General features: G+C 43.4%; 1 protein-coding gene across 1 annotated transcript in view; it reads right to left on the bottom strand.

Moving 5' to 3' along the window:
- Positions 1-25,076, bottom strand: part of ERMP1 (endoplasmic reticulum metallopeptidase 1) — a 1,021,143-nt gene that overhangs the window by 605,603 nt on the left and 390,464 nt on the right. Inside the window, exon 8 of the mRNA XM_044067197.1 lies at positions 10,197-10,417. Coding sequence (XP_043923132.1) covers positions 10,197-10,417 — 221 coding nt within the window. The remainder of the gene's footprint in view (positions 1-10,196; positions 10,418-25,076) is intronic.

Below are 25,076 nucleotides of genomic sequence, written 5' to 3'. Positions count from 1 at the left end.
TCTTGTGGGAGAAGAGGCTGGACTCTGCCCTTCTGAGCTGGGAATTTTCTGGTTAAAGGTTTATAGTGCCTGAATATTTGAACTGTATCTTACTGAAATTGGTTCACCTTGTTTGCTCTAGCATAGACTAGATCCAGGCCTACTGAATCTAGCTTTGTTTATATACTTGTTGTTTGTTTGCTTGTTATTTCCCTGGAAGCTAATTCACCTAATACGCAACTTCTCAGCTTCTGTGGATCACTAGTGATATCTGCATTGCTTACTGTACTTATTTCCTTGTTTCACTTGAAAGAAAGTTACTGTTTGTCGCTTTTGCATTTAGTTACTTGTATCACATTGCACTCAAGTTACCTGGCACTTGCTCACTAAAGCAATTATATAAGTCAGCACTAAAAATTAAAAGCACTACACCCTCACTCCCCACTGGCCCTTGTTTTCAATTAAGGATTTCCCAATATTATTCTAGCATGTCCAAAGGTCAGTTGTCAATCTCCTCTCCGGTCCAGCTGGTGAATCTGGGAATCTTGAGGCAATGTTATAACTGCCTCATGTACACAGACAACCCTCTCCTCCTCCCACATAACACAAATACTTGCGAGATGCAGCTATTTAGCCAAACTGGAGGCTGAGCTCTCTCAACTCAGGACTGGCAAGACCAGACAGGAGGAGAAGGCAACTACACACACCACAAAACCAGCCTCACATAATGCTACCACTCCACTGAATCAAACACATAAACACACAAAGACATACTGGAGGCTCTGAGTAAAAATTTACCTAAACAGCAGAGGCCTCCAAAGCAGACACCCAAACAACTGCTACCTCAAGACACCCCACAAGCAACACATAAACCACAAAAGCAGTGTGCAAAGCAGTCACAGCCCTTAAGGCCAAATACAACACCAAACATACTTGTCATAGGTGACTCCATAGTCAGACACACTGACGTCCCACTCACCAGGCTGAACAAGGAGAGGGTCACAGTAAGCTGCCTATCGGGCGCTAGAATCCGCCACATAACACAAGCACTGGTCACTCCACAGCAAGTACAAATATGACACAGTCATTGTCCATGCTGGTGTGAACGACCTGAGACGCACCTCCCTGGACTGCATGAAAAGAGACATAGAGGAGCTCTCTGATTATGTAGCCCAGGCAGGTATGACCCTAACCCTGAGCAGTATCCTTCCTTCACCAAGAATGATGCCACAATATAGAGACAAGATGATCAGCTTTAACAATTGGCTTAATGTCTGGTGTCATTCAAAGGGGATCCAGTGTCTGTCTGCCTGGGATGACATGCTTGACAAGCCACGCTGCTTCAAGGGACGGCTTGCACCTGTCACCCCTGGGATTCCGGATATTGGCTAAGGCTCTTGCCACCCCATAGTGCCTTTTTAGGCAAGGCTCAAATTCTAAACCTACCACCCTAGAAAACAAAATGGGAAGAAATTGAGGGTAATGCTGCTCAATGCCAGAAGTCTAAATCTCAAAATGCACGCACTCGAGGCCCTTCTCAGTATGGAGAACATCGATGTCTGTGCTGTAACTGAAACCTGGTTCAAGGCTCCTGAGAGCACCCCGGCACTATTAGGTTTTACCTCATATCATGCGTTCCGCCCCAAAACCCGGACCACTCCACAAAAGGAGGGGTGTATCCATATTCATAAAGGATACTCACACCTCCAGGTTGGTGGCAACGCATGAAGCTCGGAAACCATCCAGGTGCAACTAACAATAGGCAAAACTGCTCTACAAATTGTAGCATGCTACAGGCCACCCTCTCAAACTCAGGAACCCCACACAGCCTTCCTGAAGACACTGGAGGGTATAAATGTATCTCCAAACACCATCATATTGGGTGACTTCAACTACCCGAATATAGACTGGGAACATTACTCAAGCCCTAACTTTCTAGCCCAACGGTTCCTGGAGTTCATAAATTCAAATGCCATGGAACAGCTAGTCACTGTTCCCACGAGAGGAGAAAATATACTAGATCTCATTGTCACAAACATGGGGACAAAATGCTCCACACCGAAGTATATCCCTCATTGGTGAGATCTGATCATAAACTAATCTCACTGGAAATCCACATCCCGCCCCACCCCAAACAAAAAGACCATAGTGAAGAACTTCTCTAAAGCAAACTTCACACTACTCAAGACTGGTGTGGTATCCTTCAAGGCCCCTGAGTCAGAGGAAACCACAACCCAAGCTGCGGAAGCCCTTACAAATGCCTTCTATGAACACCTCCAGGACTGCATGGATCAGGCAATCCCAAATAAAACCAAGACTCTTTCCACAAAGGGCAAACGTCCAGTCTGGTGGACCCCAGCCATTAACAAACTTTACAATAAGAGGAGAAAGCTATTACATGATAGAACAAAATCCATAAAAGGGAAGTCACCCTGATCATTATTAGTAAAAAAATACGAGCACTCATAAAATCAACTAAGGCCAATTTTGAGAGAAAATTGCCATGGATTCAAAGGACAATCATAAGGCCTTTTTCAGCTATGTTAGGAACCTGGGTGGAAACTCACAGATATGCTCAGAATTAGTCCAAAATGATACAAAAATCACTGAACCCACAGACATTGCCAACATACTGGCAGACAGGTTCAGTGCAAACTTCACCCCTCTCCCCTAAAGGAGAGATAACTATCCCAGCCGAGTGTAGCCTCCCGGACATCTCAAATGCGCAGGTGAAAGCTGCTCTCTAAAGCTAAAAACACAGCATCAATGGGACCGGATGGTGTCCCCGGCTGTGTGCTACACGAGCTAAATGAGGAATTAAACCCGCACATAAGGCAGCTGTTTAATCTCAGCCTTACCACAGGATACGTGCCCAAGGAGTGGCGTGACGGCAACTGTGGTCCCACTCCACAAAGGTGGCGCCTCACGGACCCTGGTAATTACCCCATAAGCTTAACAAGTCTAGTCTGCAAAGCTATGGAGAGGATCATAATGGAGCTCATAAACAAAGATATAGGGGACTTGCAGACATTGGACCCGACCCAGTTTGGCTTTGTCAAGGGAAGATCATGCCTTTTGAACTTGGTCGACTTCTTGAAATAGTCACCAAGGCCATTGATGAGGGAAAGGCAGTCCATACAGCCTACCTTGACCTTGCAAAGGCTTTCGACACAATACCCCACTCGGGTATTGTAGAAAAACTTACCAGCTTAAATGTAAACCCATATGTCACAAGATGGGTTGCAAACTGGCTTAAGGACAGAACCCGCAGGGTTAGAGTTGCTGGCGCTGTGTCAGACTCCAAGCCGGTCACAAGTGGTGTCCCACAGGGCTCGGTCCTTGGCCCCCTATTGTTTGGCATCTACTTCTCTGAAGTACAGGCCAACATGGGAGGACTTTGGCTGACAAAGTTTGCAGATGACTGCAAACTGGGCCATAGTGGAAAGTGCATCGGACACTGATATCCTTCAGAAGGGACTCACGGAAACAGATAGCTGGTGCCAGAGCCATGGCCTGAAGTTAAACGCCAAAAAATGTATAGTCATACCCTTCGGGAAAAACAAGGTAACCCCAAGCTACCATATAGGTGGCAATCCACTAAGCACAGAAGAGGTTATCAGGGATCTGGGGACCCAGGTTGACAGTGGCCTTTCTTTTGACACTCACATTGCTAAAGTGGTTAGAAAGACCTTCTACATTGCCCACCTGATCATGAAGGGATTCACATCCAGATCTAGTGAGGTCATTGTTCCCCTGTACTCTTCACTTATCAGACCAATGATCGAGTACAATGCCCCATTCGGGATGTATCTCACCCGACATCTGCAGCAATTGGAGAGACCCCAAAAGTTCCTCACCAAAAGGATAAAGGGACTCCAAAATCTGTCATATGCTGCCAGATTGAAGAAACTCCAGCTCTATTCAGTCGCATACCGTCTGCTCAGAGGTGACATGTGCCTGACATACAAGGCCATGTCCAACCCGGAATTAATGGACATGCTCCACCTCAAAAATCCAAATCCACCAAAACCACTAGAGCAAGCGACTTAAACCTTAGCACGGATATAAATAGGACGTGCTGGAGGGATAGATTTATCACTCAGAGACTCCCTATGCTGTGGAATAAAATCCCGGTCCATGTGAGGCAGAGCACCACGCTGACTCTGTTCAAGAGAAATCTAGACCTGTGGATGGGAGATCGTAGGTTTACCCCGGGAATCATCTCTGGGTCACTGCTGGACAGAGGCACAACAAACTAATGGGCACAGTATTTTTTCATATAAGGGGTGGCGTAAGCCACAATAATTTGGGCTAGGCTTATAAATGCCTTAGGGCAGATAGCCTAGTATAAACCTATGAACCTATGAACCTATGAATACTTCCTTACAAATATGAAATCCTTCCACCTCCCATTCAAAAGCTTTGTTTAAAGAAATACAATGAAATACTTTATCAATAGTAGCATTATCTAGGATTCATAAAATGTATGTTGCTAACACTTTTGCCTCACCCTTTTACAAACTTTGTAAACTGCTGAATTATGTATGCACTGTAAATATACATAATGTCGTCTTCCACCTGACTGAATGTTTAAAACTACCCAGTTAAAGGTGTTCTACTATAATTGTCCGTTACAAAACTTATTTTTTCTTGTAAATGTAGTTTGATCACTACCATCAACTGTAAACTGTTCTTGCAATGCATGCATTTTGTTTATTCCCAGGGATGAACTTATAAGAAAGGAGTCCATTGGGACCAGTGCCCTAAGAGGGTTAAAAAATAAAATAAGAATACAAGCAACTTTGTGCACTATGCATATGTATAGCCGGGTCAAAAGAAACACTGTTTATGTCCATAACAGTAACGATATAAGTAAACAAACATAATTTAACAAGTAAATAAAATGAGAAAGCCCCAGACAAGTTCAGCCAAGAAATGTAGATCTAGGACAGCTTAATTTCCAGCTACTTATCTAACAGGTTCTGCCAAATTAAGACATCAGAACCCCCCCCCCCCACACTTAGAAGAATACCTCAAGGTTTAATTCATCGGGCATTTCTCTGACCCCCTTTTATTAACAAAAAAAAAAGACATTTTTAAACCTCCCTTCCCTTTCCCACAAAACTGAGCCCAATAGTTTCTCTACCTGCACCCAATCAGCCCCATTTCCATTGCTGCAGATGCCAGGGACTCCTGGATGAGATGAGAGGCCTATGCCCACTCATTCCTGTCAGAGACTCCAATGAACTCATTCACTCATGGCAACAGTTGGGTAGTAGGGAGTAGGTTACCTTGCTGTTCCTGCAGTGGTGACCCTCCCCCCTCCTCCAGTGGCTCTTCCAAATTCCACTATAGCTGCCCTCTGAGATAAAGCACATCTCCACACACTGAATTTCCCTCAGCTCTGTGAGTGACTTGAATATGGCATCACAGACTCACTAAACTAGCTCACTGGGGTGAACACCAAGTGCTCCAACTAGATTTTACCCACGCTATGAACCAAAGCCTTCTCTCTAACCCCAGAGCAAGTGATCTAGGGATGAATGCTCACTCCCATCCTCCATCTCCTATGGGAGCACGACTCTAACTTGGGGTGCCTCTGACAAAGTCAGGACTCTGTCCCTCTGTGTCTTGGAGCTAGCCATCAGGAGGTCAGTCTTGTCAATATTTAGACCCAAACACAAAGTAAAGCTATTACAAGATTGCAAATAGACATTAGCCCACAAAAAATCACTTATCCCCTCCACATCCATCCCTACTCTGGGGTCATCACTGCTCAGAGAGAGGGCAAATACCAGTACCCTTTTTCTAAAACTAACAAACAAAACAACTTACTTTAGTTCTTCTCAATTGTATGGCAAAATTGGAATGGCTGCACTGTACATGAAATGTGCTTTAAGAGTGCTAGAAACGTTGATCAGGATTCTGTTAAAGGTCTGGGGACTATATAGACTGGTATAAGGGAAGGCAGTAAACTGCCATTACTAGCTCACCAGTAGTGAAACACGCTGACTTTCGCATAAGTGCCATCTGGTCCAGACCAGGTGGGTAGAAATAGGGGAAAGGTCAATAATAAACACAATAATCTTCACCTACCATGTAGGATGTGCTCTGTAGTTACAAAGATCAGTGTGTGTTGAAGAAAACACAGTGGGTCAAACACTGAAGGCATATACATCCAAGGTTGAAAAGGGACATGAGGTTTTGGGTACAAAACTCTACAGTCAGCTATCTCCTCCCCCATTATGTTGCAAAATAGATAGAATAGGGAGATCAAAAAAGGAGAGTCATCTGGAGGGGGGACTAATGAAAGAACCTCACTAACTCTGCCATCTATGATTACTAATTCTGTTTTACAATAAGATGACTTTGTCCTCTTTAAAGGGAATACCTCTGAGCAAAACAGTAATAAAACAAGATAATTATTAAAAATGAATGTTTAAAAAACAAAAACAGCATGCAATGTTAGAATATAAAAAATATCATAGTTTAAGGACTAAAACCCAAGTCCCTTCATCTTTAACATAACACAGACTTCAGACTGAAAAAAAGAAAGCAGGTTAAAACAAGTAATTAAATTACCACTTCTAGCAAATGATAGGACATACAACAATTAATCAGAAATTAATCGGATTCAATATGACTTTTCTTTAAGCCTACATTTATAATTGAAGAAAACATTCAGCCCGGGTGTGACAATATAAACAGTAGTATTTGAAACATGAGCAAAATGTGTTTGTTCATAATTAAACTTGAGCCTAAATATGACTGAGAAGAATGAAAAGTTAGCCAGTGACTACAAAATGTCTTTGCTTGAGATTGGACATCATTTGGGTATGCTTTATACTACACTATTTATTCATCTTATATCATCTCATTCTGCATCTAATCTGCTAACTACAGCTGCCAGATCTACTACAATAAAATCTTTGTTCCACAATCTGATTATACTTAATTAATATGGGCTGCATCATCAATTAAAAAGAAAATCCAAATTATAGAAAAAATCCTGTTTTAGTACTCTTGCCACACAATGAAGACATTATGTTTCACTTCTAAAATAATAAACTGGTTCAGATCAGTATATTTTAAGCCAAGTAATTCTCAAGTGATTCTTCAATGAATACAGCCTCTGAAACAGACCACTACCCATTAACACAAAAGTGTTTCTAGTTAACATAAAGGCACAGTTACTTCAACCCATTGAAAAAATAATCAATAGGTTGTGCATTTTTTTTTTTTTTGTGGACTACATTCCTTCCCACCCCTTTACTTTATTAATCTCACTACAACTCACAGAAAGAGAATAAAAGATTAAAACTCAATGCAATTTTTCTTTGGGATACTTCAATCTCAGAGAAGGAACAACTCAAACTTAACAGATAAGAGACTTGACCAAGCCAGCCGTAGCAACGTAACAAATTTAGTATCAAACATGTTAAGATAAACCTTTTAATTACTTCACTTAGGCCATGCTCTTAAATACGCCCCCCTTTTTGTACTTCACTGTTTATCCTCTTCTTCGCTTGTCTGTTTTAAGCCCCAGAACCAAAACCTGTTCATAGATTAGAAAACCATTTTACCCTTGTTCCCCAGTTGCAGAATGCTTTTCCAAACCATATACAAACCTTTGTGAATTGAATATATTTTTAAATGAAACAGAATGCTTGAGAAATAAATCTTGCTTTTGTTTCATAAAACTGTAGTTTACAGTTAATCAGAGCAGCTGATACATTAGTCAGTATATACCAGCTATTGTCTCACTTTGTGATTAGTCTGAGTATGTTATACAGCTAAAATTAAAAAATACAGTAAACCCTTAATAAACTTGGATAGAGATGAAAATGTTCCTTTAGAAGCAATTCACTTACCTGGTAATCAAATGAATGAATAAATCTTAAACTGATATTCTGAAATGTTTTTACAGTAAATAAGTTTTGTACTTAGTACTTTTATTTCTTGTATTACTGTGTTTTGTGTTTATAAAAATGCCTTATCACAATATACCTATTACTTGTATGGCTTGTAATATTGTGTTTTGTTTAAAAAATTGGCACATTTCAGTCTTCTGTCATAAAAGATTTGTACACTTCAGTCTGTAACTACAGCATTTAAAGAGTTTTGTAATTTCAGTTTTTTTCTATTTAAAAAAACAAAATGTACATTTTAGTCTGTAACTGGAGCTTTTCTCCCCACCCTTCTGCTAAAAACGGGTTCATTATGACCTAGTAGGACCTTCCCGGTAAACAAATATCAAATAAATAAATGTTAATACCATCAATATTAACAAAGCAAAATCAAATCATAGATGCATGTGACAAAAGGGAGATATAGCCAGCACAACTTTCTGGAATTTTGTAAATAATTATATGTAATTTGTGAATATTAATATGACTTCTATAGAAATGTAACAAAAGGAGATACTGGCAACCCAGCTATCTGGAATTTTGTAAGTTGTTGTGTGTCATTTGTGAATATCAACATGATTCATATGTCTGTTACAAATCTATTAGAACTGTATGCCATATTGTATAGACGTGCTGAAGAGATATTTTTAAACACTACGGGAGACTGAAACACAGGATATTACCTTGCAAAACTTCATAAAAATGGTTGAGGTTAAGTTACTTTATAGTTGGGCCATAAACAAACAAAAGATGCTATCTCTCACTTTCAGTGCAGTAGCAAACAATGTCTAGAACTAGAAGTTTATTTGTATTGTCTTTACATGTGGAGCAATGTAAATTATTTTATGACGTCTACCATTTGCCAAAAGATCTAAGATGTCCTTGCTTATGCGTTTACACATGGAGATGATAAATGCTGGCAGCTTCTAGCAATAGGGGTTTAGCTTGGGAACTAAAGCCAGATGACAAGGAGTGATGTCATGCTGCAAGTATCCCAGCAGCAATATTTGAAATATTAATTATTTTGTATTTTGTCTTTGACCTCTCAGCATCAGCTGGAAAACCCACTCACTACATCTGTATTGCCTTGCTATGAGTAAGTCAGTCTAGGGTACAGTAATTTCTCTTAAATACAGTAGATATATAGTGAAGTACAGCTGAGTTGCCTTCTTTATTTATGAGACTGTCCTGCAATGTTGTTTTAAATATTTTCTGTGATTTTGAACTCTGATGCGACTGTGATTGTTTACAGAGTATTTTCTTGTTCTTTTATTTATTATTAAACATATTTAAACCTTTCAATTGTGGCTGGTCTGTCTAGAGATATTTAAGCTCTGAGAGTACTTGCAGATCTATTTGGTGACACTGTGCTGGCCACTCCTAATAGTCTTGTTCTTGGTCAAACTACCATTTGGATTAATAGTAACATTACACAGTAAGATTTAACACCCTTTGCTAAGGGCCTTAAAGTAGCTGATAAGTAGTGGTTGGTGGCAGTGAAAACTACCTTATAGTCTGGTCAAAAGGGGGTATAGCTAGTAAACCTGTGCCAGCCTTTCCCAGGGGTGTGTGTGTCAGTTACTTGGGCAGGGACATAAAGCACTGGTTCGACAGCGAGGGTGCTGGAGGTCCTGGCTTGGCCACTCAGCTGAGATCTCAACTACATAGCTGTGCCAGTGAAGAGTTACTGGGGATCTGGAGAAAGAGGGACAAACCAGCCCCAGACTGACTGTGTGTACTTGTCATACTCCCAGTGTGTACATCCCCCACTGTTGCCAGTGGTGAGTATTGAGGCTCCTTGATTACTGTTCCAGTTCTGGGACATCACAGCATTTACAATTTTGATTAAAATTATGGCTATATTATGTACTCAAACTAAAGGAGACTAAATATTTTCTCAACCTTGTCTTGTCTATTAAAGCTGAAACAAACAGTATTGTAATAGCTGTTTGAAATCTCTAAAATCATTAGGCAATCATGATACAGAACATTTTCTCTTGCTCAGTAAATCACAAGAAAGTTTTGAAGTGTTTCCATGTAGAGGAAGTATGCAGGGCCATTCTGGTGAAAGACTAAGTATGCCTTCAGTGACATGTGAATCTGTCGGAAATTAATCCCCGGGCCTCTGCTGAAAAAGGGCAATAGCTCAGCTGGACACTCCCGGTCAACAAATGTAAAATAAAAAATAAATAAAATTAATGGTGATATGCCTGTCATACAGAATTGTTGCAACTGCACGTGTGATGTACATGCGAGCAAATTCTATAACTATATTCAATATAGAGACAAAGAAGCTACAAGCATACTTACTATATAATAGAGATTTTTGGCCAGTGTGTGGATAAGTATTAGTTTAGCCACTGCTGCTGCTCCATAAAGACACACTGCAACTCCAAAATGGCTATACCAAGATAAGGACTGCCCAACAAGGGACACCAAGGCTGCTACAATTAGGACAGTCACCAGGGTGCTAATTATGCTGACCAGGAAGATACCAACGGCAATTATGAGATCTTTCAAGTAATTAACACCTGCAAGGCAACACATTTTAGTCACGTACTGATTATTTTTTGCATTGATACATTAACAGTGTTTACTGCTTTATAAAACTCAAGTAAAATATCTAATATGCATGCCTATCTGATAAAGTGGACTGCCTTGGCTCTGCTTCTGAAACTCTAATCATCAAACAGGACAGCACAAAATGGGCAGCTAAATATAAAATCAACAGATAAAACATTCAGCTGAACATAAAAACTGCTTACTGTGCATCTTCTAAGACAGTCCACCTTCCAGAGAATTATTTTTCAATGCAAACTCTTCACAATATCAATAGCTGAAAAAAGTCAGACTTCAGGATGTTACAGCAGCCTGCCCTTCACAATGAAAATGACAACCATTAATTTAGAGATTTGCAGAAAAGTGGTTCTACGGCATCTTTACAACAACGCTGAGAACTACAAATTGTACAAGAGTGTGTTACTAAACTTTTAGTTATGTACTTACCATAACTTTAGATGTTTGGGATCCATCTCGCCTACATTCAATACTGATGGGCTCGGAGCCGATCCCTCGGCTCCGACTCGGCACGCTATGCTATAAAGCAAGGCCTCTTATTGGCTGAGCTATTTCTTATCCCAGGATGCACCACCACTAATCCCCCAGATCTTGTTTGTCCGCATTCATGCACACATGCACAACTTGTTTATATAACATTGTTAGATGTTTCAAGATGAAACAGGATTCGGACCTTCTGATATCCTCTGATCTCCAAGGAAGGGGGAAGGAGAGTGGATTATTGGGAATGTAGGCGAGATGGATCCCAAACATCTAAAGTTATGGTAAGTACATAACTAAAAGATGTTATGTGATCCTATCTCGCCTACATTCAATACTGATGGGACAGCGTCCCTAGCACCTAAATCCTGGGTGGCTCATTGGAAAACACTCCTGAGCACTGTGAAACCAAATGAAGCTCGTCCTCTAGATGCCACATCCAATTTGTAGTGGGAAATGAAAGTGTGCGGGGAAGACCATGTAGCCGCAGCACAAATGTCACTAATGGCAAGCTTAGAATGAAATGCTATTGAAGTAGCCATAGCCCTTGTAGAATGAGCTTTGACAGAGGTGGTAAGCTCTTTATTAGAATAAGAATAAGCTTGAGTAATACAGTCCCTGATCCATTTGGCAATAGTGACCTTTGTGACGGCTTTGCCCAATTTATTGTCCGCAAAGGATACAAACAACTGATCTGTTTTCCTTGTTTGCTTGGTCCTATCTAAATAAAAACGCAACTGCCTGTGGACATCTAATGTGTGGAATATGAATTCCGCTTTGTTAGAATACTTCGGAAAGAAGACTGGAAGTTCTAATGATTGTTGTAGGCAGAAACTGGAACAAACTTTAGGGACAAAGGAAGGATTTGGCCTGACAGATACTCTGTCTTTGTGAAAAAACAAGTACGGAGGTTTTACAGACAAAGCTTGAAGCTCTGAAACCCTTCTGGCAGAAGTAATCGCCACCAGAAAGGCAGTCTTCCACGATAGAAATTTTAAATCACATGTCGCTGCCGGTTCAAGGAAGGAAGTTAAGGCGCATAACACCACATCGAGATCCCATGGAGGAGCAGGATGAGAAATCGGAGGTCTTAAAAGCGCAGCACCTTTCAAGAAGGTCTTACACAATCTGTTGCTCATTAAAGGTGGGTTTATAGATTCGTGAAAATTGGAAATAGCTGCCAATTGAACCTTGATGGTAGAGACTGAAGAGCCTTGATTGAAAAGAGAAGTTAGAAATTTCAGTACTTCTGATATGGGAATAGTGATGGGATCCAGGCCCCGGAGTTGAGCCCAAATAGCAAATCTTTTCCATTTGCTAGAATACAATTTCTTTGTAGCAGACTTGTGGGCCGAAGATAAGATGTGTACAACGTCTGGATCCAATGTATGACTCCTGACTATAGTCGGAAGAGGAGGAGCCAAGCCGTCAATTTTAAGGTGTGTAGGGACTGGTGGAATAGTCCCGACTGATGAACCAATAGGTCTGGGATCTGATCCAGGAACCATGGACCTTCCAGAGCATATTTCCGAAGATAGGGGAACCATACTTGACGAGGCCAGTAAGGAGCAACTAAGATCATTTTGCTCCCCAAGAGAGATGCCTTTTGGATCACCCTGGGAAGGAGAGGAACTGGGGGGAAGGCATAAAGCAAGCCGGTGGGCCATGGACGGGCTAGTGCGTCCATGGGGCTCTTCCCCAGAGCCGGGGTGAGGGAGAAGAACTTTTTGCACTTTGCATTCAGTGGAGTCGCGAAGAGATCGCAACACGGAACTCCCCATTTGCTGAAAATCTGATTTGCAACTGTAATGTTCAGAGACCATTCGTGAGGAGAGAGGATGGTTCTGCTCAGTCTGTCGGCTATCACATTGGACTTGCCCGGGATATGAGTAGCCACTAGAAAGCGTTTGGTTGACACTGCCCATTCCCAAACTCTCATGGCCTCTCTGCAAAGAGGATAGGATCTGGTCCCTCCCTGTTTGTTCAGGTATCAGACCAATGACATGTTGTCTGAGTGAACGGCAATTACGCCCTGAGGGAGGTAATCGTGAAGGGCTTGAAGGGACAGAAGCACCGCCCTCATTTCTAGGATGTTGATATGAAGTAGGGTCTCTTCTGGGTGCCATTTGCCTTGGACTGACCTGCCCAGGGAATGCCCCCCCACCCCATCTGGGAGGCGTCAGTGGTCAAAGTGGCCGCAGGAGGAGGTGGAACAAAGGGTCGTCCCTGATCCAGATTGGAGGGCACCAGCCACCAGCAAAGGTCCCATTTGCAGGTTTCCGTGATCCATATGAGGTGACAGAGGGAGTTCCTGAAAGGACCACTGAGCTGAAAGAAGCCACTGGAGAATTCTCATGTGCAATCTTGCTAGGGGAACTAGAAAAACCGTGGCGGACATGGATCCCAATAGCTGCAGTACCATTCTGGCTGGGGCTTTGGATCTGGGAAGTAAGGCTCGAACTTGAGCCTGTATGGTTTGTATCCTGTCTGTAGGTAGATAGACCCGCATTCGGTTTGAGTCTATCTCTACTCCGATGAATCTTATGCGTTGAGATGGCAGCAACACAGACTTTGGCCAATTGAAGGTGATTCCAAGGGAATTGACCAGTGATATCGTGGCTTGTAGGCTCCGCAATAGTAGATGCTTGGAGGTGGCAGTTAGGAGCCAGTCGTGATACGGAAACACCTGGAATCCTAGACTTCTCAGGCGAGCAGTCACTACCGCCAAACATTTGGTGAACACCCTGGGGGCTGTGGTGAGACCAAAGGGCAGCGCACGAAACTGAAAATGACTGCCTCCTAGGCTGAAGAGCAGATGTCTCCTGGACGCTTGATGTACCATGATATGGTAATAAGCGTCCTTGAGATCTATGGAGCACATCCAAACACCTTTCTCCAGCAATGGGAGAATGGTTTGTAGGGTGACCATTCGGAACTTGGACTTTTTGACTGAACGGTTTAGAATGCTGAGATCCAAAATGGGCCTCAAGTCCCCGGTCTTTTTTGGCACCAAAAAGAACCCTTGAGTAAGTCCCTAATCCGATCTGGTCTGCGGGGACCGGTTGGATGACTCCCTTTTGCAGCAGCTTTGAAACTTCTGAGGCTGCAGTTTCCCGTTGACTGGGTGGCGGGTCCGGGATTTTTTTGGACTGAAGTGGAGAGTGAGAGAAAGGGATGGTGTAACCTCCGGCGATAATTCGAAGCACCCATCGGTCCTGAGTGATACCTTCCCAGGCTTTTAGGTGCCTCGAAAAACGACCCCCGACTGGCTCCGGAGCTGCACAGTCGGGCAATCCCTCAGGGACTGTGAAAGGCTGAAGAGCCACGAAAGGACTCGCGGTCACCAGTGTTGCGAGGGCCTCTGCCGCCTCTGGGACGGCGTCTTCCAGAAGAATTTCCCCCTCCCCTGCCTCTGGAAGGGGGATCATCCTGCTGTGAGGGGTAAGACTTCTGAGATCTACGGAACCACATTTTCCCTCCTCTTTAAGCCTTGGGGTAAGGCCGAAAGGGAGTGGAAAATCGTGCCCCTACAGCAGTCAAAGTCTTACCTTCTTGCTCGCAGCGGGTCAGAGTGCCCTTTACCTTGGGTCCAAACAAGGAGGACCCATCAAAGGGGGCATCGGCAAAGGAAGACTTAAAGGCCTCCGCAAAATGACACAGGCGGAGCCAGGCTTGTCTCCGTAGAGCAATGCCTGTACCCGCTCTACTCGCCCCTTCGGCCGCATAAGAAATGAGCCTCATGGACGAGTTTGAAATGGACGACAGTGTAGCCAGCTGAGAGCCAACCATCTGGGCCAGCTCCTCAGGCAGGTTACCCAAGAGGGTATCGGAAAGTTCTTTAATCAGACCCTCTGAAATCTGGTAAAGTGCGTGAGATCGTTCAAGGACCTTAATGTAAAGGCCGCTGAACTTAGGGTGCACTTACCGTACCGATCCATGCTCCTAGACTCCTTATTAGGAGGATGGAGGGACGTCGAAGCCTCTGCTACATCTTGCTGGGTAGCAGATGTCACCACCAAAGCATCTACAGCCACACCTTTAGTCAGGAACTCTTTTTCCGGGGGTGCTGACAGGAACTTATTAGGACGAGCAGGCACCGGTTCCACAGAGTCTGGGTGTTCCCACACCCTTCGACAGATCAAGTCCAAGAGCTCGTCGAAGGGCGGAGACACCCAGGAGGTGGAGGGCTGAGCCTCGAAGGCCTTAAGAAACACCGACTCATCAGCAGATGGGGGTTTGGATTGCCAGCCGCCTCGTTGTTTAAGGGCTTCCAGGATGTCTGCAAAGGAGACATCATCTGAGGACGACTTAGGGGACCCCTCTGCATCATCGAGATCAGTGTCTGATGTAAGAGACTCATCAGGGGAGTCAACGTGCTTCCTCTTGCACGATCTTTTCCTGGGGGGTTCCTCCGAAGAAGCTTCAGAAGGACCTCCAGAGGGGGGGAAACCCCAGTGGGGGTAACCTCAGGCCCCGGGGCTCCGCTGTCTAAGGACAGGGGGACTGCCAAAGACCCAGTCTCGGTATGCAGGGAAGGAGCTGGGGAGACCGTGGAGGTAGCCAAAGATGATTTGGCTAACGCACTCCTCATAGCCCTGAAGGCGGGACCACCAGAATCCTGGGAAGGTCCCACCTCCGTGGCCACGACGGTAGACGGCACTCCCGCAGCCGACGCACCGAGAGGAAGGCTTGGGACCGAAAACATCAGTCCCGAAGCGTCCCCCCGGGGCTGACAGAAGAAGTCCGCGTACCGAACTCCGACTCAAGAGCCGGAGTTGGAGTAAGGGTCGGGCCCGACCCTAAAACCTCCATCGGTTCCACCAGCACCGGCTCCAACGGTGCCAAGGCTGTTGGAGGAGGAACCATAGTAGCAGGGTGGAATGGGCTGGAGCCGAAACTAACTTTTGAAACACCGGAGACTGGAAGAGTCTTAGGAGCACCCTGTCGATGTCCAAATCAGACATCTTGGAGGATCTAGATGACACCGATCGGGTCCGAACCGATCTCTCCATTGGCTCCATAGGACTAGGGGACCGGCTCCGAATGGATTCGATTACTATCGGTTCCGAGGGAGATCTCAAAACAATTTCCCTCGGTGCCGATGAGGACTTCAGCGCCGAAGGGGAAGAGTCTGAGCCGGCAACCCTCATCGGCTCCAATATCAGTGGAGCCGATGAAGGGGACCCGCCTCTCGATGCCCCAGTCCTCGGCTCCAAAACCAGAGGGGTCGAGACTGGAGGCATCGAGGCAGACCGTTCCGCCCTCGGCTCCGAAATCCGTGGAGCCGATGGAGAAGCCTACCTAGGTTTTTTGGCAGTCGGTTCCGACAGACTGGTCGGAGCCGACGCTTTTTTCTTTTTCGTAGGAGAGGAAGAGGAAGATAAAGCCTCCTCGAAGGATGGCTTAATCAACCCTTTTAGAATTAATTTGTTCCTCCTCTCCTGGAGGACTCTCGATGAAAAGGCGTGACACACGCTACAGGACTCTTGTAGGTGCTTAGCGCCTAAACAATAAACGCACGAGAAGTGGTAGTCCATTATGGACATTTTATAACCACACCTCGCGCACTTTTTAAACCCAGAGGGTCTATGCTCTTTAGACATGCTGACAAACCTCTAAGATTAATAATAATACAGAAAAAAAACTAAGTTTTAAGTTTTAAATCTAAAGTTTTTTTTTTTTTTTTTTTAGACCAAACAATTCAGTACTAGTAGCACAAACACAGAAAAAGAGGGTCAAGACCCTCTAACTTAAGCAGGTACTTGCCACACAAAATAAAACGCTAGATAGTAATAGAAAATAGGGGAAGGCCCCTCTAACTTAAACGGGAAACCTTCCCTTAACGAAAAAACACAAATTCCTCAACAGATTTACTTAAACACAACAATAGCTGTTAAAACAGCTTTTGGGTTCAAAATAAGCAAATTCCTGACAGGAAAAGTCTGAATAAAACAGTACTTAACCCAGCCAAGTTTGAGACCACGTCCTAGCTTGTAAGCGGCAAACGAGATCTGGGGGATTAGTGGTGGTGCATCCTGGGATAAGAAATAGCTCAGCCAATAAGAGGCCTCGCTCTATAGCATAGCGTGCCGAGTCGGAGCCGAGGGATCGGCTCCGAGCCCATCAGTATTGAATGTAGGCGAGATAGGATCACATAACATCTTACTGTTTCACTCAATTGTGGCATTTTATGGCAAATGCTTTTTATTACACTTTGTCAGCCAGGTATCTACCATTGTGTTGAAAGCCTTATCATGATGTAAACCTGCAACATAGGTTCCGCAACACACCATACATTCTGCAACCACTGTTAATTGAAAAGCTGCACATACGTGCTCTTTTTTGTGGACTATCTTAGAAGCCAAAACAAAGGTAAATTCAGCTGCTGCATTCACAAAATTTCATAGCTCTGCTTCTTCTATCATCTAGAGTGAGGTTTACCAAGGTTTAGTTTAAAATAAACAAATAACTAGATTCCAGGGCCATATGAGACTATTAGCTGATCATACAGTGGAGGCACAAGAGCAGCAGGCCAACACCCCCACCCCGCTGGAGAGGGGAAAAAAATACCACAATGTTTTCCTCCAGAAACTACTAAACAGAAATGCCTTCTGTCAAGAGGCACTTAAAGATTTTTTGATGTGCCAGCCTTGTACTCAATTGAGAAAGTTTTTTTTTCCATGAGGTACCAGAAATGCACAAGTAATTGGCATGTTTACATGCACTAGCGATTGGCATGTTAACATGCTTTTACTTGTATACAAATACTGGGATTTGCATTTAAAGATCAAGACTGTAGTATCCCAGGGAGTGTCTTTCCCCAAGATACAGTCAATACGGAGCTGGTGTTTATTTATCCTTTCTTGACCACATTAGTTCCACTAGGCTGGTGACTACTTTTCAGGAGAGCAGAAATGGTATTTACACTACTAGGGGAAATCAGGCCAGGACATCTGAGAACTACCTCTACTCTTTTTGATAGGTACCAGTGGATCTTTTACATCAACCTGCGTTACTACAGACTCTAGCAGCTGGGATGTGCAAGTACTGGATGTATAGGGGAGTCCCTCTTCAAAATGTTTGTTTTAGCATTTTTCTTCATGTCCGAGTGTTTACAACACTTTGTGATCACTGTTATGAGGGTCAGTCACAAAGCAGTCACACTTAACAGGATTAATTTATTCATTTATAGCCATCTACTGGTAGCACTCTGAGGCAGGCATGAGGCATTTATCACTGCACCACCTGTGTCTCAGGTTCAGCTTGTCACTCAAGTATCAGAGACCCTGCCATTACGGTAAGGACTTAATGACCGAATACCAGCTCTCCACCCTTAAGAAGAGAGGGGGGAAGGTAAGGTTTTACCTGGGACAAATGGATCTACAATTTCATCAACTGTTACCAACTTATATTGGATGGACAGGGGCTCCTGGTCTCATAATCCCAACTGCAATGACCAATTAACATGCATTAGTATGATCTTCAAATCTACACTGCTGGCAATAAATAATTTATAATTGACTACATGCCTTATAAATGTATGATAAATGCATTCTGCTGCCTTGGGCAACAGCCAGAATCTGACATCCAAATAACATTTTACAACGTGACAAGCTGCACAGCAGAGTTGTAATCTTCATCTCTTAGGATCTCAGCCACCTTGTTCTCAGGCCAGTGCCTTCCAATGATATCTTACCATTAGCAAATGAAACTTGTCTACGTTATTTTGCACACAACTTCCCACACACTATGTTCCTAGAGGGGGTTAATGATATCTTTCCAGTACTAACACTCCCTTTCATTGTCTTTATAGCAACAATACCATCAGCTGAACCCCTCCAGCTCAATTAAAATACATCTACTGTTAAATAATGGTAAGGAAGGTCTTAACAGCAACTTTTTAAAGGTTGAATGCAATATTCAATATTTCAATAAACATGCACTTAAGGTAGCAAACAAACAACCATTTAAAACTGAAAAAAATCATCTTTACTTGAAATAAATAAAAGTAATGCCACTTTGTAGATTCAGATATACTTGATTTTACACACTAGCACAAAGAAAAAAATGAACAAAGAAATAGATTGCATTAAGAAAAACTCTGGCTAGCAGCTTATCTGGTCTTGTGCGGCTAACTAAATCAACTTAAGCAGCAGTAATCTGCCAATAAAGAAACTTCCAAATTGAACTGAACTGCGTACTTGTCTTCACTCCAACTGAGCTTAACAATTACAGAAGTTTCCTCCCACAGGAGTCTAAAACCAACTGGGCATTGAAACCTGAAGCACCCCAGGTCGACAAGAGAAGGAGGCACCAGCTACTACAGGAGATTCTTCCCCGTATTCATCTCCCATCCAGCTAACCCAAGGAGTTTTTCTCCTATAAAAGCAAGAGGATACTAGTGTTTTATGGTCTTGTGCAGTTGGGTTAGGCTAGCCAGGAGGGTGGATAGCTTGAAGCAGCTGATGACCAACTCTCTTTTCCCAGGCAGAGGATGTAAGGAAGCCCATTGCCAAGATTATTTATTTAACATTTGTTTACCGGGAAAGTCCGACTTGGAACAAAGCCATTTTTCACTGGAGGCCAGGGGAGAAATGCTCCAGATGCATGTCTTTGAATTATCTCTGGCAGAGACCATGAATCTCATATTATCTCAGGATAATACACTGGGCAAAGATGACAGCATAACATTACGGCAGTCACTTTCATAGCTATGCTATCAGCCACTACAAGTAATGGTTCCCAGGCTCCATGCTCACTATTCCCCATTGAAGACCTCCCAACCCTGGCCTAGCAGTGAGTTACTGATGACGTTAACCCACCAAGGTGTATGGGGTACCTCACAAAGCAAAATGATACATCTGGAGTACCTAGTTAGAGGCAACTGAGGGATCCAGAGATAACCTGCGGCTATGTGGGGCCAGGATTTTGACCGTATAAAAAACAACTAATAACAGTGATCGGTTTAATACCTTATTAGGAACTGGGTTAAAAACACAACAGGAAGATGGAAACGTTTTGTAAAACTAAAATCATTTTTGTATACAAAGCATCTTAAGAAATTAGACCTTAAGAGATCTTACCAATACTTTTCAAGATATGTCATGAAGCAGAAGAGACTGTTCTTAAAAAATTAAAAAACAAAACGAAAGACACTGGGGTGAAGCCATGACTGCAAACAAGATAACCCCATGTTTGATTATCAGCACAGGCACTAAAGGGGTCCGGCCAAGTCAGGAGAATAGCAATGTGTGTCTACAGTTAGTCATCCATCCTAGGGGTTCGGAAAGTGACTCAGGCTTGTTACTTCAGTGACCCTCAGCTACAGAAACAAGTGCTACACCTGCAAATATGAACAGGTTACCACAGTCAGAGTTAGTCATCTGTGGCAGCATGCATGCTTCCTGATCAAACTGTGACATGTAGAACTCAACAAACTGAAGGGATCACTGCACAGAGTTGAATGGGTCAGCTGCTCGACTGTACCTAAAAGCTGACCTATTCTTTGTCATCTCACCTATCACAGGGGAATGAAAGGGTTGACTGTGCTCTCCAAGCACAGTGTAATGGATCGTAGGACTTTCACAGCCTGGTATTGTCTGGCCTTTGCTCCCCTGTGGAATGCATGGTCAATGGGGTACAGGTATGGCAGCAGTGGGGGGGGAGGTTCAGGAAAGGTAAGGGATCAACAGGGTGAGGGACAAAACAGAATGGAACAGTATAACAACTGATAAATACAAAAGAATGATTAGCAAGAAGGAACAAAACTAATCAGTTCACCCAGAAATGATGTGATAAAAATTAATATTTAAGGAATTACTAATACTCCCAGTTAGTTAATACATGGATCTCTGCAGTAGGTAGCATTGCTTGGCATGAATGAAGGCATGGTGGTCCATGTATAACCTGCCAATGGACCCAGCTCACTTCAGAAAAAATGGTGTCTCAAAATGCAACAAATCTGTAATAATATAACTGTACAATACATAATGCTTATAAGAGATAATGGACCATTATTTGAATCTTAAGGGTTAAAAGATCAAGATAAAAATGAAATGAAAAAAATTATGCCTGCAAATTGCAATGTCTGTATGTCCAGGGGGGACAGTCCTGAGCTAAATTTTCTGTTTTCCAACCACAGATCTAAGTTGCACTTGAACCAGACTTCTTTTGAAATATGACTACTTTAACTTCCTTCCCATATCACACAAGGAGGGAAAATCTGGCTTAGGTTTTCTTAAGCAGAACTTATCATATGAAGTTTAGAAGGACTAACCTAGTAAATGAAATGAAGGACGAAATAAGGAAAAGGAAAAACTCTACGCCTGGGAATGCTGGTGATGACGGACGGAATAAGCACCATTCTTATTTATTAGTCCTGTAAGTACAGACAAGTAACCTAAGCTTTCTAATGTGCTTTTCCTTTCCTGTTCACAATATGCAGAATCAGCAAATGTGCAGAAGATGAACAAAATTTTCTATAATAAATGGCGCTATTTAAGTCAATTATTTTTTCAGAAGTGGTTACTATTAATATAGTAAAAATATACAATTTCCAAGATTGTGTCTGCAACTGTACTGAAATATTCTGAATGCAATTTAAAAGGTCTGTGTTGAGATGAGTGCACCAGCTATTTATTTTTGTGAAAAACAGAATGATTATTTATAGGTTCATAGGTAGGTACTAGGCTATCTTCCCGAGGGCATTTATAAGCCTAGCCAGAGTATGTCGGCTTTCTCCACCCCATTGATTAATTAACTGATCCTCTGTCAAGCAGAGCCAATGAAATGATCCCAGGGGTGTATTTTCGGTTACCCATCCACTCGTCAAAGTTTCTCTTGAAGAGTGTTAGTGAGAGGCTCTGCCTGATGTAGTTTGGAATTTTGTTCCAAAGTATGGGGAGTCTCTGACAGGAATCTATCCCTCCAGCATATTCTATTTATTGATGTTGTGGCGAGGTTTAGCTCACTAGAGTGCGTGGCTCGCAGTGACTTGGATTTCTTTAGGTGGAGCATGCCCATCAATTCTGAGTTGGACTTGGCTTTGTAAGTCAGGCAGAGATCACCACTGAGTAAGCGATATGCCACTGAGTACAGCCGGAGCTTTTTCAGTCAGGCTGCTTAGGACATATGTTTGAGACCAGTAATCCTCTTGGTGAGGTACTTTTGTGGTCTTTCCAGCTGTTGGAAGTGTCTTGTGAGGAACATCCCAAATGGGGCATTGTACTCTATGATGGGTCTAATGAGTGAGGAGTAGAGGGGTACTATAACCTCTATTTCTAGATGCGAACCCTTTAGTAATTAGATGGGCCACATAGAAGGATTTTCTAACTACTTTGGCAATATGATTGTCAAAGGAGAGATTACTATTTACCTGGGTCTCCAGATCTCTTACCTCTTCTGTATTAAGGGGGCTGCCACCTATGTGGTAATTTATGGATGCTTTGTTTTTCCCAAATGGGATGACTATCCATTTTTTGGCATTTAGCTTGAGGCCATGACTTTGACACCAGGTGTCTGTCTCAGTAAGGCCCTTTTGGAGGATGTCAGTGTCATCTGGAAAGTCAATTATGGCTCCGAGTCTGCAGTCATCGGCGAACTTGGTTAGCCATAGTCCTCCTGTGTTTGCCTGTACTTCTGAGAAATATATGCTGAACAGTAGGGGTCCCAGGACCGAGCCTTGTGGGACACCACTTGTGACTGGTTTAGACTCAGACCTGGAGTCCGCTATTCTTACCATGTGAGTTCTGTCTGTAAGCCAAGCTGGCAACCCATCTTGTGACGTAGGGGTTTATGTTCAGGCTAGTGAGTTTTTCTGTAATACCAGAGTGGGGAATGGTGTCGAAAGCCTTGGCGAGGTCAAGGTAGGCTGTGTGAACCACCTTTCCCTCGTCTATGGCCTTGGTGACAGTCTTGAAGAAGTCAACCAGGTTTAGTAGGCATGATCTGCCCTTAAAGCCGAACTGGGTCGGGTCAAGTGTTTGGCGTTTCCCAATGTCTTTGTTAATGAGTTCCATGATTATGCTCTCCATAGCCTTGCAGACCAGGCTAGTCAGGCTTATGGAGTGATAGTTACCAGGGTCAGTTGTGGCCCCTCCTTTGTGGAGAGGAATAACCGTTGCTGTGCGCCATTCTATGGGCACATAGTCTGTGGAGAGGCTGAGGTTGAACAAAGTGTTTATGTGGGGGGTTAATTCTTTCTGTAGTTCGTGCAAGATGCAGCCTGGGACACCATCTGGTCTCATTGACGCTGTGTTTTTGGCTTTTGAAAGGGCTGTTTTCACCTGTGCATCTGTGATTTTTTTGGACACTACACTTTTCCGGTATTGTTGTGGGCAATATCAGTAGGTTCAGTATATTTTGTGCTATTTTGCACTAGTTCAGTGCATATCTGCGAGTTGCCACTTAGATTCTGAACATAGCTAAAGAAGGCTTTGTGGTTATCTTTTGAATACTTGACTATTTTTCTTTCGAAGTTAACCTTGGATGATTTCATGAAGGACCTCAGTTTCTTACTGATACTGATCAGGGATGTCTTTCCTTCTTGGGATTTGCTTTTTTTCTGAACTAGTTTCCTCCTCCTATTGTATAGCCTGTTTATTGCAGGGGTCCACCAAACTGGTTTCCTTCTCTTAGAGGAGCGAGTCTTGGTTTTGCTAGGGATGGCACGATCCATGCATCCTTGTAGGTGCTCAGAGTGCATTTGTAAAGGTTTCTGCATCTTGGGCAGCGTTATCCTTTAGCGTGGGGGCTGTGAAACTTACCACCTCTGTCTTAAGTAAGGTGAAGTTTGCTTTAGAAAAATTTTTTACTGTGGTTTCCGTAGATGAGGGTGGTGGTGGGGTGAGGACATCCAGAGTGATTAGTTTATGGTCTAATCTAACCAGTAACGGGTTAACCTCCGGTGTGGAACACCTGTTGTCCATGTTGGTGATGACCAGGTCCAATATGTTTTCACCTCTGGTAGGGGAGTTTACCAGCTGATCCAGGGCGTTTGAGTTGATGAATTCCAGGAAGCATTAGGCCTGGGAATTTGTACTTGAGTAGTTTTCCAAGTGAATGGTAGGGTAACTGAAATCGCCCAATATCAGGGTGTTTGGTAGGACCTTCATGTTTTCCAGTGTCTCCAGAAAGGTGGAGTGGTGGTCCTGGGTCATGGAGGGTGATCTGTAGCAGGCCACAATTTGCATTGCAGATTTACCCAATGTTACTTGCACATGGATGATCTCAGAGGTGGTATGCTGCGCCAGTAACCTGGAGGTGTAGGTATCCTTGATGAATATGGATACACCCCCTCCTTTTGTGTTTCGGTCAGTGTTCAGTGGCCAAAACGTGTGGTATGAATTGTAGCCTGCTAGTGCTGGGGTGCTCTCTGGAGCCTTGAACCAGGTTTCAGTTACTGCACAGATGTCGACGTTCTCCATACTGAGGAGTGCTTCGAGCGTGTGCATTTTGAGATTTAAACTCCTGGCGCCGAGTAGCATAACCCTCTGTTTTTTGTTAATTGTGCTGTTTACGGAGATGGGTTTGACTTTTGAGCCTTGCTTAAAAAAGGCACTATGGGGGCAGCAAGAGCCTTGGCTAGTATTTGAAAGCCTAGGGGTGACAGGTGCAGGCAGTCTCTTATGAAGCAACGCGGCTTGTCGAGCATGTCATCCCAGGCTGACAGACACTGGATCCCCTTTGAATGACACCAGAAGTTTAGCCAATTGTTGAAACTGATAATTTTTTTCTTTATACTGAGGTATCATTCTTGGTGAGGGCAGGATGCTACTCAGGGTCATACCAGCCTGGGCTACATGATCAGGGAGCTCTTCCATGTCTCTTTTCATGTAGTCCAGGGAGGTACGTCTCAGGTCATTCACACTAACATGAACAATGACAGTGTCATATTTGTACTTGGTTCTGTTGTGACCGGAGTGCTTCAGTTATGCCAGACAGGCAGCTAACAGTAACCTTCTGCTTGTCCAGCCTAGTGAGTAGGACGTCAGTGTGCCTTTCTATAAAGTCACCTATTACTAGTGTGTTAGGTATGTTATTTCACCTTAAGGGCTGTAATTGTGCGGCACACTGATTTTGTGTTTTATGTGTTGTCTGGTTTGTGACGGGAAGTGCAGGATGTTTGGGTGTCTG

The sequence above is a fragment of the Protopterus annectens genome, chromosome 3.part1 (assembly GCF_019279795.1).
Source record: "Protopterus annectens isolate FY-2018-M chromosome 3.part1, PAN1.0, whole genome shotgun sequence".
Classification (NCBI taxonomy): domain Eukaryota; kingdom Metazoa; phylum Chordata; order Ceratodontiformes; family Protopteridae; genus Protopterus; species Protopterus annectens.
Note: the sequence above shows the minus strand (reverse complement) of the source record. Positions and strands in the feature narration are given on the sequence as shown.